Source organism: Siniperca chuatsi, linkage group LG17 (assembly GCF_020085105.1).
Source record: "Siniperca chuatsi isolate FFG_IHB_CAS linkage group LG17, ASM2008510v1, whole genome shotgun sequence".
NCBI classification, from domain to species: Eukaryota; Metazoa; Chordata; class Actinopteri; order Centrarchiformes; family Sinipercidae; genus Siniperca; species Siniperca chuatsi.
The window spans coordinates 1,486,919-1,499,250 of record NC_058058.1 but is presented as its reverse complement, the minus strand read 5'-3'; the positions used below and the strand labels follow the sequence as shown (position 1 = coordinate 1,499,250).

The following is a 12,332-nucleotide window of genomic DNA, read 5'->3' as shown; positions in this document are numbered from 1 at the left end:
AGACTCAAAGGGACAACGAGCCTGACCAACCACCTCCTCCCCGACCTGCTCCAAGGTGGTCATCTGAGAGGAGGAAGAAGAGGAGGAGAGGAAACAAATGAAATATTTTTCTATTTTCCAACAGACAAAGTACAAATCACAAGTAACAAGGCCAAATATATAAAGTTAGAAACCCAACAGGGTGGAGTTTCAAAAGCTTCCAACCATAACTCCGCTATAATGTCGCCGATTCTTAGCTTGATAATTTGCGGATAATATTATTCACTGCGTGTCAGCAGATGATAATAATGCTGCTAATCAGCTGGTGTCTGTCAGTGTTCAGCAGGGACTCGCTGCATGTCGCTCTACCTGAGCTAATAATACACTGATAGATCTACTGACAGCTCAGCTGATGATGCTGTTATCAGTACAGATCTGCTCAGTTATGAAATAAAATGTCAGCGTGACCTGTTCCCCTTTTGTCTGAGACACAAATCTAAGAGCAAAATAAAGAAAAAGAGTGAGAGCTGCTGTTTGTTCTATTTGTTGTCGTCACCGAGCTTCTCACTTTCCTGTCAAACACGTACACAATGCAGACATGAACAGAAAACGATACAGGGATTATTATGCTAAGCTCCAATACCGACTTGACGCTAAATATGTCTGAAAAAAGCAAACATATTGTGGATGCCTCACGTAAGCTGGAGTCCGTGTTCAAGTTAAATTATATGCAATTAGAATGGATATAGTGTTGCATATTTTTAACCCTAAAACAACCAATTTACAACCATTTTGAGTTGTCTTACATTTTTTGCTAGTTGTAAATATGTGAATCTTTTCTATCACTACTTTGGCATAAATGTAGCATTAGCTTCTTTCCACTAGCGCTACTTGTTCTGAGTCTGTGGTGGCCAGTGCTATCATGTATGCTGTTGCATGCTGGGGCAGCAGGTTGAGGGCAGCAGGTTGAGGGCAGCAGGCTGAGGGCAGCAGGCTGAGGGCAGCAGGTTGAGGGCAGCAGGCTGAGGGTAGCAGGTTGAGGGCAGCAGGCTGAGGGCAGCAGGCTGAGGGTAGCAGGTTGAGGGCAGCAGGCTGAGGGCAGCAGGCTGAGGGCAGCAGGCTGAGGGTAGCAGGTTGAGGGCAGCAGGCTGAGGGCAGCAGGCTGAGGGCAGCAGGTTGAGGGCAGCAGGCTGAGGGCAGCAGGCTGAGGGTAGCGGACGCCCTCTAAGTGTCAGTCTGTATGACCCGAAGTCACTAAACTGGACATTGATCATTAACATCTCTGCCATAATTGAATAATTGTGCAATATCCTGTGTTAATACTGCTGTGCAATATTTAGTTGTTTTCTTTTTTTCCTATTATTATTCATACCTCCATTACTGCTGTTGCACCACTACTTATTACTTATATTATTACATTGTATTATACCGTATTATCATCATCAGCCGGTAAACCCACTTGGTACTTCACACTTATTTTATACTTATACCCACCTGGTACTTCATTTACTTTCAGACCTGTTTTTATAGTTTTTATAGTGTATTGTATTATATATTTTTTTTGCTAGTACTTTCTCCTGTGTGACGTAAAGCGAGCTACTGAAACAAAGAGTTTCCCTTCGGGGATCAATAAAGTATTTCTGATTCTGATTCCATCAGTCTGTGTAAACGCTGTAACATGATAACTGAGTATCTACTACTGTGGCAGCCTGCAGTAACATCAGTACGCTGTGAGAGGAATGTGGCAAAGCGCTCACTGAACACGTTGTGATTGTGAATACAAACGACATCATTTCACTTTGTTAAAATGATAAGGTGTATAAATGTCACTATGCAGTAAAGTATTGTTTCCACATTTACCTCAGAAACATTGTTTCAGTTTTTCAGTAAAGACAAGAAACAAAGCCCTCTATGAGATCTAACTGGGGCTAGTGGAAGAGAAGCTAGCTTAAAAGAATCCATCTCAGTTAATTACGCTGCTGATAATGTCATTGATGTTATTCCCATGTTAGCTGAGCTGATAGCACTCTCATGATATGTATTTGTCAGCCTGGCAGCTTAGCTGATAACGCCGTGTCCAGAGGCTACGTTAGCTGAATTGCTAACGGAGGCTTGAGGCTGTGGGAGCATTTAGCCTCCTGAAAGGCCTCATAAATACACCTGTCTGCTACTTTCCCCCTCGGGGAGCTGAATCTGTTTATAGCTGCGAGCGCTGCACTCTCTGAGCCTGTTCTCTGTTTTTAATACTTTCTCTATCTCCCGACTCCAGGACTCCTCCATCATGAAGTAGAGACAGAGTCGTAACATGTCACTCCACTTTCTCTCTCTTCTCTAACGCGTCCATGTTTCTACTTTCTACTCTACTTTGTCCTGTTGCGTCCTAACTGACGTTACACTGTAGAATTCAGCATGACAAGGTGAAGCCGGGTGAACCATCCCTGAATTAAATTAAACATTTAATCGCACACTTTAATTAAAAGTTTCTTTCTTCCTTATTCACCTGTCAGTTTCTGCTTAGCAGTCACATACAGTAGCGGCCGACCTTCATTTCAGTCACTATCTGTGTGTGTTAGCTGTCTGCTGTTGTTTGAGCCCCCGACACATTAAAAACCCTCAGTGGGACTGAACGACGTCTTCACTCAGAGACGACACAGCGTTCGTGATGACCTGCTGCTGTTTCCAGAACCACAATTATGACTCCTGGCCTGAAGGGGCCTGCTTAATGAAAGGTTTACAGGCGCCATCTTGGCCTCTACACTTAGATAAAAAGTAGAAAAATGTCCGCGCACTTGTAGCGATCCTCGCTGGAGGGTAAACTGAAGACAGACCTGGCAACGGTTCAGGATCCAGCAAAGCGGGGAAGAACAGCAGCTCTGGGCTTTGGATGAGGGTGTGTGCTTGAGTTTATTCAGTATGTTTTAATGTCCTCTCATGTAATCTTTCAAATCTTTGCGTTCAAAAATGACCAAAACTGGCACCGCAATTTCATAGTAAGACAGTGTTTCAGACAGGTCTCAAAATATAATTTAATTTAAATATATAATAAAACAAACAAATAATAAATATAGGACACAGTGTAAGAATGAAACATTGTTAAACACTGTGGCGGGCCTCATGCAACATTTTGTCGTTCTCTATCTCCTTGTTATTTCTCTGAGTTTGAATACCGGCCTGGTCACATCACAGCAAACTTCATCAGTGCGTCTTTGCAACAAGTGGTAGATGTTTGATGATGTAGGGACACCTCGCAGGGCTTGCAGGTAAAACTACTGTAGCTGGCGAGCTAACCGTTAACCACAGACTGTATAAGAGAAGAGGACGTAGCCTCCGGCTCTGAAAAGTGACGCCAGTGCAGAAGCGCCTTAAACCTGCATTCTTTCCAATGGCCAGCAGGGGGCGACTCCACTGGTTGCGTAATAAGTCCGATTGTATGGAAGTCTAACTCCTCACCTGATTTATTACCTCAGTAAACGGTTTCCTAACGAGTTCATGGTCTCAGTCACTAGTTTCAAGTCTTCTTCAATACAGCACGATGTTCATTTTGGAAATTACGGTCCCATTTAGAGTAAAATAGATGATAAAGCAGGGTATGCTTTAGGGCGGGGCTACCTTGTGACTGACAAGTCGCTACCACGGCGACCTGTCAGTCAGGATAGCCGTGAACTTGTTTTTCCGTGTTGTCCGTGTTTTCGTCAACGAACTCTGCGTTTCCCTCGCTCCTGCCCAGCTCCACCCTCTCGGCCAAATATGGTCACTTCTGGCCTCCGTAAAACCAAGATGGCGACTGCCAATATGCCAAATTTGAGGTAGTCCACATACCACTGAGTGAAGTCACGGTGGCTACGTCCACTTCTTTCATACGGTCTATGCGGTTAACACGCTAGCCAGCCAGTAACAAGCTAGCAGTCCATCACAAAAGCTTTCAGAGCGTCTCGGTATCTCTGTATTGGGCTGTTTGTTTTATTAAAGAAGGAAATAAACCATCTGTCAGATAACTGTCAGTTACCAAACTTGTTAGCTCAGTCGCTAACGGGACAATAAGTTCCCACAGTGAAACGCAGTCTCAGTGTGATGCCCTCCTGTCTCCTGACTGCGTGTAGACCAGGTCTCTGTGGTGGGGCAGTTCCTACTCTGACAGAGGAGCTTCAGTAAAACTGGATGGTGACACACAGCTACGACAGCTTCCTCCATTTTGGACTCTCGGCTCGCCGTTCCACCAAAGGTGAGCTCTGTTAAGACAGTTTATGTTCTCAAAAGTTCTCAAAACCTGAAAAAGTGATTCCATTGGAATGAATTGATTTTGCCACGTGTGACCGGGCCATAAGGCTTCCTGTTCTGCTCCATTTTTGGGAAAGTTTTATTCATAAAAACATCACCCAAAGTAAAAAGAACACCTTCACTGTGCTGAACTCGAAGTCCTGCTGTCGGAAAAATCAGCAGACTGGAAGGTTTTAGGACTTCATAATCAACTGAATTACTTTATCGCAAACGAAATGGCAGATCAGTGTGATTATCGGGCGTGTAGCTTCCTGCTAACAACATGCTACCCTGTCATCCTGGAGAGACTTCTCCACATTAATTAGTTTGCACTCAAGACACCAAATCATGTGCAGGTTTTCTAATAATTTACTGCCTTAGTGTTGAATGAAGTGTCGAGTCTGGTATTGTTTCCTGCAGTGATGCTGATTCGACGGAGGACTCTGGTGCACTTCACACTGCGTCGTGCAGCGCTCAGTCAGGGAGCAAACTGAACTTCAACTCAAGAAGAAAAAATCTCATTAACATTAAAAATGAGTTTGTGAAAAATCATTACAACAGCAGAACATTCTCGCTGTCGCATGTCGACGTCAGCTAATACTGCGGAGGCTGAAGTGTACCCGTGTCCTCGCCAAATGTCGTTTTACAACATAAAGCTCAGAGCGCCGTTATGAACAAGGCATCGCAGCAGTTTGACCAAAAACACTAACTCAGGTCCACTTTCCAGCCGGAGCTTTGGGCAATTTTATTGAAGTGGAAACTTTTCATTAAAAAAACCATCATTTTAACCCACTTCAATCTGGCTTGCAGCAAAATATGTTTAAAGCTTCATCGCTGATTATCTGTAAAAGTGCAGCATCCTGAGTGTTTGAAAGAGCTCTTAAATTACTTCCTGTTCTCTGAAAAGTACAAGCTGATTTTGCTTTGTGCCATCAATCATAGAACGAGAGCAGGCGTCGCTGTTTTTCCAAGTGCTGCGTATCTCGTTTTAGATCCAAATTCTCCAAAAAAAAAAAAAAAAAAAAAAAAAGCTTCTCGTCTTCAGGTAAACGTGTTGTTTTTCCCGCCGCCGGAGGTTTCAAACCGCAGGAAGCTTCTGCTAAACGGGGTCAGCGCCTGTCAATCAAACATCCAGTGCCGCCGTGGCAGCGTGAAAAGAGGAACACGGCTCTGGATTGACACCTGAAATTGTGGCTTTTGTGAAGGTGTTGTGTTTGGTCTTGACGAAACGTCTCGAGCTGCCTGACACTTTCAATTAGGAGCGGGCGCCGCTGAATGAGCGGGGGGGGGGGCTGTCACAATAAAAGTCATCTCCCCGTCTCTCTGCTCATTAACCAACGATAGTGACGATGTGTTTGGAAATTCAACAGCTGAGAGGATAATGGGCAGGTTAGCAAAAGTACAAACACACAATGTGTAGACACACACACACACACACACACACACACACACGTGTTGTGTCATGAAATACTAAAGTGCAGGGAAGGTTATATTCAAACTGCAGATACTTCATTTGTTGTTTGCCCAAAACAGGAACTAGCTACACTACAAAGTTGCCCCTTGTTAAAATGAATTATAAACCGAGGCAGTAAGTAAGTACTTAACTAATTCAGTATATTCAGAAAATATACTGATATAAATAAGGATATAAGTTTGTTTTTGTGTGTTTATGTTATCTAGATGTATCCGTCTCGTTTTAAGAATAAACTGAGGTTCTGGAACATCTGGACAGACCTGCTATTTAATAAGGGGTGCTTTTATTTTGAAAGCACAGTCCCCTGCAGTGTGTCTGATGAACTTCTGCTCTGATCAGGTATTAAAATACACAACAGGTTAGAGACAGACAGCTACAGAGGAAAAACCACGAAGCGTAAAGTTAAATTAAAGCAGGAAATTGCAGGTTTAATAAAGTAACTGACAACCTAAAGAGATAAGGGGGGCACTCGGAGAGCGCAGACCTCCACCCGGGCCGACAGTCCAGTCTTGGATGATGTGCAAATCTGCGAGTGCAACCACTATATATGTCTGGATATATTTCCAAAGCTATTAGAATTGCAGTATTTAAAAATATGGTTGTTCCTATCTGAAGCTGTGCATTTATTATTTACTTCTAAAGTGGAAATATTTCACCTCCGTAACATACATTTGTGAAAACCAGAAACCCATTATCATGTACACAGGTACCAATATAAAATGCTTACACTGATGTAACATCACAAACATGGCAGCTTGTATGTTCACATATAAAAACTGTATGTTCGTAACAATTCACTTTTAGCTTAACAAGCGGAAACATCTGCGGACAAAGCAGGCGGAAACATCAGTTTTCTATTTTTTCTACTTTTTACTGGAAAACGTAAAACATAACCTCCTTGGCGGAGTTAAAAATGACCAGTTATGTTACTCTGATCTGAATAACACGCAGAGAAGTATTGTATGTAAAGTATTTCCCTAAAACGTGTATTGAAGGAAAACTAAAAGGCTAAAGTAAATCCACTTTTTATCACATTCGCTCACCAGATTGGCCCATCCAGGCTACTGTACCGTGACTTCTTCTGCCTGTACTGTACTATGGGCATAAACCATGGATGTGTAATAAGACCTGGATACAGCGCTGCCGCTCAGCCTTGCTTCTCAATGCTTTCCGGTGGCCACCATTATAAAAGACGTCTCTAAAACTGTGGACAGGACACCTCGGACTGCAAACAAGGTCTTTCTATTATGACTTTTTGATCCATGTATGTTTTATATTTGTAAAACCGCTGGTGGCCTAACGACGACGGAGCACACCTGGTGTAGACGGGGGCTAAAGGTAGAAGGACGCTGGAGCAAAGTACTGATTTCAGTGCGTTTTTCCAATATGTAAAAGAGGTGTGGTCAAGCTTGACGGGGTGTTAGGTTGCTCTTCAAGTACTGCACCGAGTTACTTCCCACCGCTGCTGCCTCAAAAGTAGGAAATCAATATGTGTCGAGTTGGAAAATATCTCTTAATTAATGAGTAAAAGGTTTTAAAAAAACCTGGAGCACTGAGTACGCTCTCAGCAGTTCGTCTGAGGGAAATGCTCAAACATTTTTTTGGAAGTGGCTTGGACAGAAGTGTCTGCCGAACGAATTGAATGCAGTGACAACAGCTCTCAGCTGCTTGCCTGGGCTTCTTTTCTCTTTAGGGACAGTGAGACCGTCCAGGGCCAGCACAGGACACGACGGGTGTGACTACCTTGTAGTTTCGGCAGGTGGGGTTGAAAGCGTTGGTGCCGCAGGCAAACAGCGTCTCGTCGTTTCTGGGCACCAGCACTTTGACGTAGTTGTAGCACTCGTCCTGAAACACAAAAAACAACCCAACCAAGTGATAACCCTCATTCATCATATAACGACACGGCACGATGAAATCTTATCTTTACATGATGAAACGTCTTCAAAGCGTTGGTTTTACTGAAGCTGTGAGAGTCTTTCTAATTTTATCTTTAGTGTCAGTGAACTAGAGTAAAACAAGTACCAACGCCTCTCATTTATCAAGTCTGTCAGGGATGAAGCATTTCCTGAAAGTGTTTATAGAGTCTCTAAAACAACTGCTGGTCACAACAAGAAAACGTGTCCGATTTTATCTACATATTTGATTCTGTATTTTCTAAACCACACACCCATAAACACAACCCATAAATCAAACTCTAAGTTAAAATGGAAAAAAGGCAAAAGGAGAAAATGTGAGAGGAGCAGGAGCTTCTGAGGTAAAGGAAGAGGAAGAGGGAGGCAAGAGGTGGAAGCAGAAGAAGGAAGACTCACGCTGTTCTTCCCTCTGACCGTACACTTGCTGACGTCTTTGGACCGCCACGTCAGCTTCTGAAACACAGGAAGAGGAACAACAGAATGTAATCCGGGGTGACACTCGTGCGTGAAAGGTGTGATTTTCTCTGAGCTTTACTGATATAAACGCGAGCGCGCAGGTGAGGAGGCGTGTGAGCTGAAACACAGATACACGTCGTCAGCCACAGTGAGGACATTCACACCACAAATCTGTGGTTTGTGCCAAACTAAACGAAAATACGGGTTGGTTTGGGGCTTTTCTAGTGAAAAGGTTGAAAGCCAATCAAATGACAGTGACTCTATTATGATTCAAAGCTTTCTCAGAGGCAGCGTCAGCTGTGAGGGCGAACGTGTTTGTATGTCAGTATGATTTTTTTGATGAGACGTTTGAGTTTTGTCCTTTCAGAAGCAGAGGTTGGACAAAACCATCTCGTCGGCAGATGGCGGTTGCTCGGTTGCCGTGGAAACGGCTCAGCCGTCATCACCTAAACTTCGGTCACGCGAAGACTGGTGTTCGTTTCCGCTTCTGTACTTAGATCACGTGATGACAACCGTCTCCATGACAACTGAGCAACCTCCATCTGCTAATGAGATTCAATAAAAAACTCGTAAAAAAAAGATAGTAAGTGGACCTTGAGTTAAACAGCAACAACGGCAGCAGCTTTATGCTGACCTCCAGTGGTTTAACTCCTCACCTTACTGCAGTGATGTAGAAGTGTACTCCAGGGTGTGTCAGTACACTGTGACATCACTATTAGTGCAACAGAGCACACAATAACTGCTAACACGCTAACCGGTTTGTTACATGATAGCGCAGAGTCACGATAGCTCTCCAAGCAAATTGGGTTGCTAACCGTCAGTTTATAAAAGCTAATAAGCTATAATAGCTCCCTCCATTTTGGACCCTCTGGCTCTTTGTTCCCTCAGTCAGCACTTTGAGATGGTTTTCTGTTGGTCAACAGCACAAATTTGCTTGTCAAAGTTCACCAAAGTTGAACTCGAAGTGAAAGAGCCACTGATCACGGCAATCCCATTGAACTGAATTGATTTTTCTCACAAATGTTCTAGTGCGATCAGCCCATTAAGCTGCGTTTATGGCATGTGGCAGTTACTGTAATTACCGGTTTCTGACTCGTAAATGGTGCTCACGTACACATCCGTGTTGTGTTTACCAAAGGAAAACGTGGATTGTCCTGAAAGCTCGATATATCTGACCAGGCACTTAATGGCCTAATGTGGAACCACTCACGTCAGTCGAACTCAGTCGTCCGAGGTAATTAAACCTGAATAAAATGGATGTAGTGTTATATTGTCAATGCACGATATTTTTAACCCTCACACGACCAAAAGTACAAGCGTCGTGAGTCATAAACAAGGAAATATTTCCCATTTCTACCATCCATCCCACCTGAAGTGAATGTGGCATTAGCAGGAAAAATATCCCTTCTGGAACATGACGTGAAAAGCCTCCGCTGAGGATAACAATGGAGATTATTTCCACCAGAGAGAAACATTTGCAGAAATAAAACCTCTACTGTGGAACTCTTGGTTTGGATGTTAAACCTGATGAACATGAGCTCGTAATTAAAAAATGTTAAACTTTTCTTTAAAGAAAAACACAGAGAGAGAGAGAGAATGAACGGAGAAGGAGCAGGACGTGATGTGGTCGGCGGCCGTGCTGCTGACGTCGGATCACTGATAACGAGAGTAACAGCTCACATCAAAGAGCTGCTGTAGGCCGTCCCATAATGCACCGGGAGGCCCGTTCCTGCCAGGAGCCACCCTGCACCCTTGCTCTTTGATGAGGAGGCGGTGAGCAGATCAAAGGAAGCGTGTCCTTTGTGCTGCCTCATACGTTACGAGCTGCTGTAGTTTTGTTCTGCCGCTCTGATATTTACTGTGCAAAAACTAAAAAGGATCTTTGGCTGCGTCGGCAGCTGTCAGGCTCGATGCTGTTCTCGACGCTTTGAGGGAAAGATTCTTATGTAAGACTAAATCACAGAGTGGAGCTGCAGCACAGACGAGTCTGTGGTGTTGATTCAATGTTATTATGTGTTATTATGACAGGAAAGAGCAGAAGGGCTCAGGGGTCTGTTGCACTGAGCATTGTGAAGTGCAGAGCGTGCAGCAAACACCAGGTGGCAGCAAACCCAGCAGGGTTTTTAGCCTGGGTGTAGTTACTCTTTAAAGCATCTATAATCTTATTTTTATAATAACAATGTATGAACTGATAGGTGAAAACAATGTGAAGGGAGTCTCTGGTAGTTAGCATAATATCAGGTATTCAGCAGGGTTCAGATTTTCATGCCAGTCAGCTGGAGACAAAGTTTCCAAGAGTTGATGTTAATTAGCTAGCTAGCTACAGCTGATTAAAAAATAAGCCAGCATCAGTTGTCCTTTCAGCAAACTCATCTACTTCTGTCAGAAATCAGTGACCATTGTTTCAATGTTACTGTAAATTACTAGAAATTTTAAGTGGCTGGTCTGCCGCTGTCACCACTGTAAAACTGCATAAATGCTAAAATGGAAACAATCATCCGTCTTTCTCTGTGGTCCAGAGGTCGGGGCCGATAACGTTTCTGTATCTTCGAACCCGGAGCTGTAATCCGAAATGTTTGTGTTTCACAGAAGCAACAAATCCAAAAATAAGCTGTTTATGATACGATTTTACTCACCAGCTGAGGTACGAACTCCTCTGAAGCTGTCGTCAGGTTCACTGCAAACACGTGATCCCTGCAGAGTTCAAAGCACAGAGTCAGCGCTAAACCTGCAGTCACCCCTCGGAAGATCTAACAGATTAGAGTAAATGTGCTGATCCGTGTGCGTGATGGCTCCGATCCATTTTTATATGAGTTTGTTTGTGTCAAATCCAGCATTTATCATGTGCATCCCGTCACATCTGTCCATGTCTCTACGCGCGTGTTCTTGTTCTTCCTGTCCTCACCTTTACAAGTTCAGGACTAAGACTTGATCTAGTTCTACTGCAGTTGGTCATTTTCTACGTTTCCCAGAATGCCTCTTAACACCCTGAAGAAGAAGGGATGAGCTTCATTACAGGCAACAGAGCAAAAACGCTGGAATTTAAATCAGACCTAAGTAGCCGATTTACGGTTAAAATAACATCCCAGAAAAACACTAAATACTGGGAACGCTGATCCAGATACAGACTTTGTAGTTGCAGCCTTAAAACTAAACTGAGGAGGAAGTCCTAATCATGGATTTCAGGGGACTCGAGAGAACGTCAAACATATCTGCGATAAGAAAGATAGAAAGTAAGTTTTCTTGCACCATTCATGCTGATATTTGTCAATATTTCCTCCAATGTGCATGATTAACAGAAGACTTCTGCCTTCTGTCTTTTTCCACTTGAGAAAAAGCTGCTCATATTGTGATAATGGCAACGTGTTGACGTGATGACGTCGCACTGTTATGCGCAGCAACAACAAGCGAAAGTAACACTGCTGTCGGCGCCACGGTGGAGGAGCTGGGTCCAAAAAGGGGAGCGACTCCAGCAGTGGAAGTGGTTTGGTTCCCACGGGCTTTCCAGGTGTATTAACGGCGCCATCCGCGATCAATAGTGGACGGGCTCCCCTCGCTCTACTGACAGTCGCACAGAGAGAGAGTAAAAGCTTGTAAGTGCGCCTGTTGATGATGTCATTGGGTGCCACGCTGGTTTCGATAGGCTACGTCATTAACAACGTGTATTCTTTCAAATATTAAATATTTCTCAGGATTTCTGTCATGTCGCCAAGAATATCGTTATCGCAGAAATACCCTGAAATACTGTGATATTATTTTAGGGCCCTATCGCCCACCCCTACTCGTAGACTCACTGAATTATTTTCTATTTTGTGCAACTATGATGTGTTTATGTCTCTGCAGTGGATTTCTCTCTGTATGATTGTTGAACGTTGTTGAACAGCTCCGGACGGAAGCCCCGGTGTTTTTATACTAAACGGAAAACCTCTGGATCCAATTCTGAGCTGTCTGATATCAAACTGGTGCTGCTGCAAATGTCTGGATGAGATGTCATATTTGTGTACTGTGTGTGTGTGTGTGTGTGTGTGTGTGTGTGTGTGTGTGTGTGTGTGTTTACTGACCTGGCAGCGATGTACAACATGTGGTTGATGCGTAACAACCTCTGAAAGTCCAGGCCCAGACGCAGCGTGTCGTTGTCCTGAAGCAAACCCTGAAACCCTGGAAACTGATACGACTCTGCGGAGAGAGACGACACAGTAAATATGAAGATTATAAAAACTGGACTGAGCTAATTTTCAGGGATTCTGTCATCG

The 12,332-nt window shown here is 43.7% G+C and overlaps 1 protein-coding gene across 1 annotated transcript in view; it reads right to left on the bottom strand.

Annotated features, from left to right (window-relative positions):
* Positions 1–12,332, bottom strand: part of LOC122864524 (semaphorin-6D-like) — a 111,909-nt gene that overhangs the window by 55,201 nt on the left and 44,376 nt on the right. Inside the window, 5 exon segments of the mRNA XM_044172056.1 lie at positions 1–63; positions 7,454–7,555; positions 8,020–8,076; positions 10,716–10,773; positions 12,141–12,255. The exon segment at positions 1–63 is cut by the window's left edge and continues 28 nt beyond it. Coding sequence (XP_044027991.1) covers positions 1–63; positions 7,454–7,555; positions 8,020–8,076; positions 10,716–10,773; positions 12,141–12,255 — 395 coding nt within the window.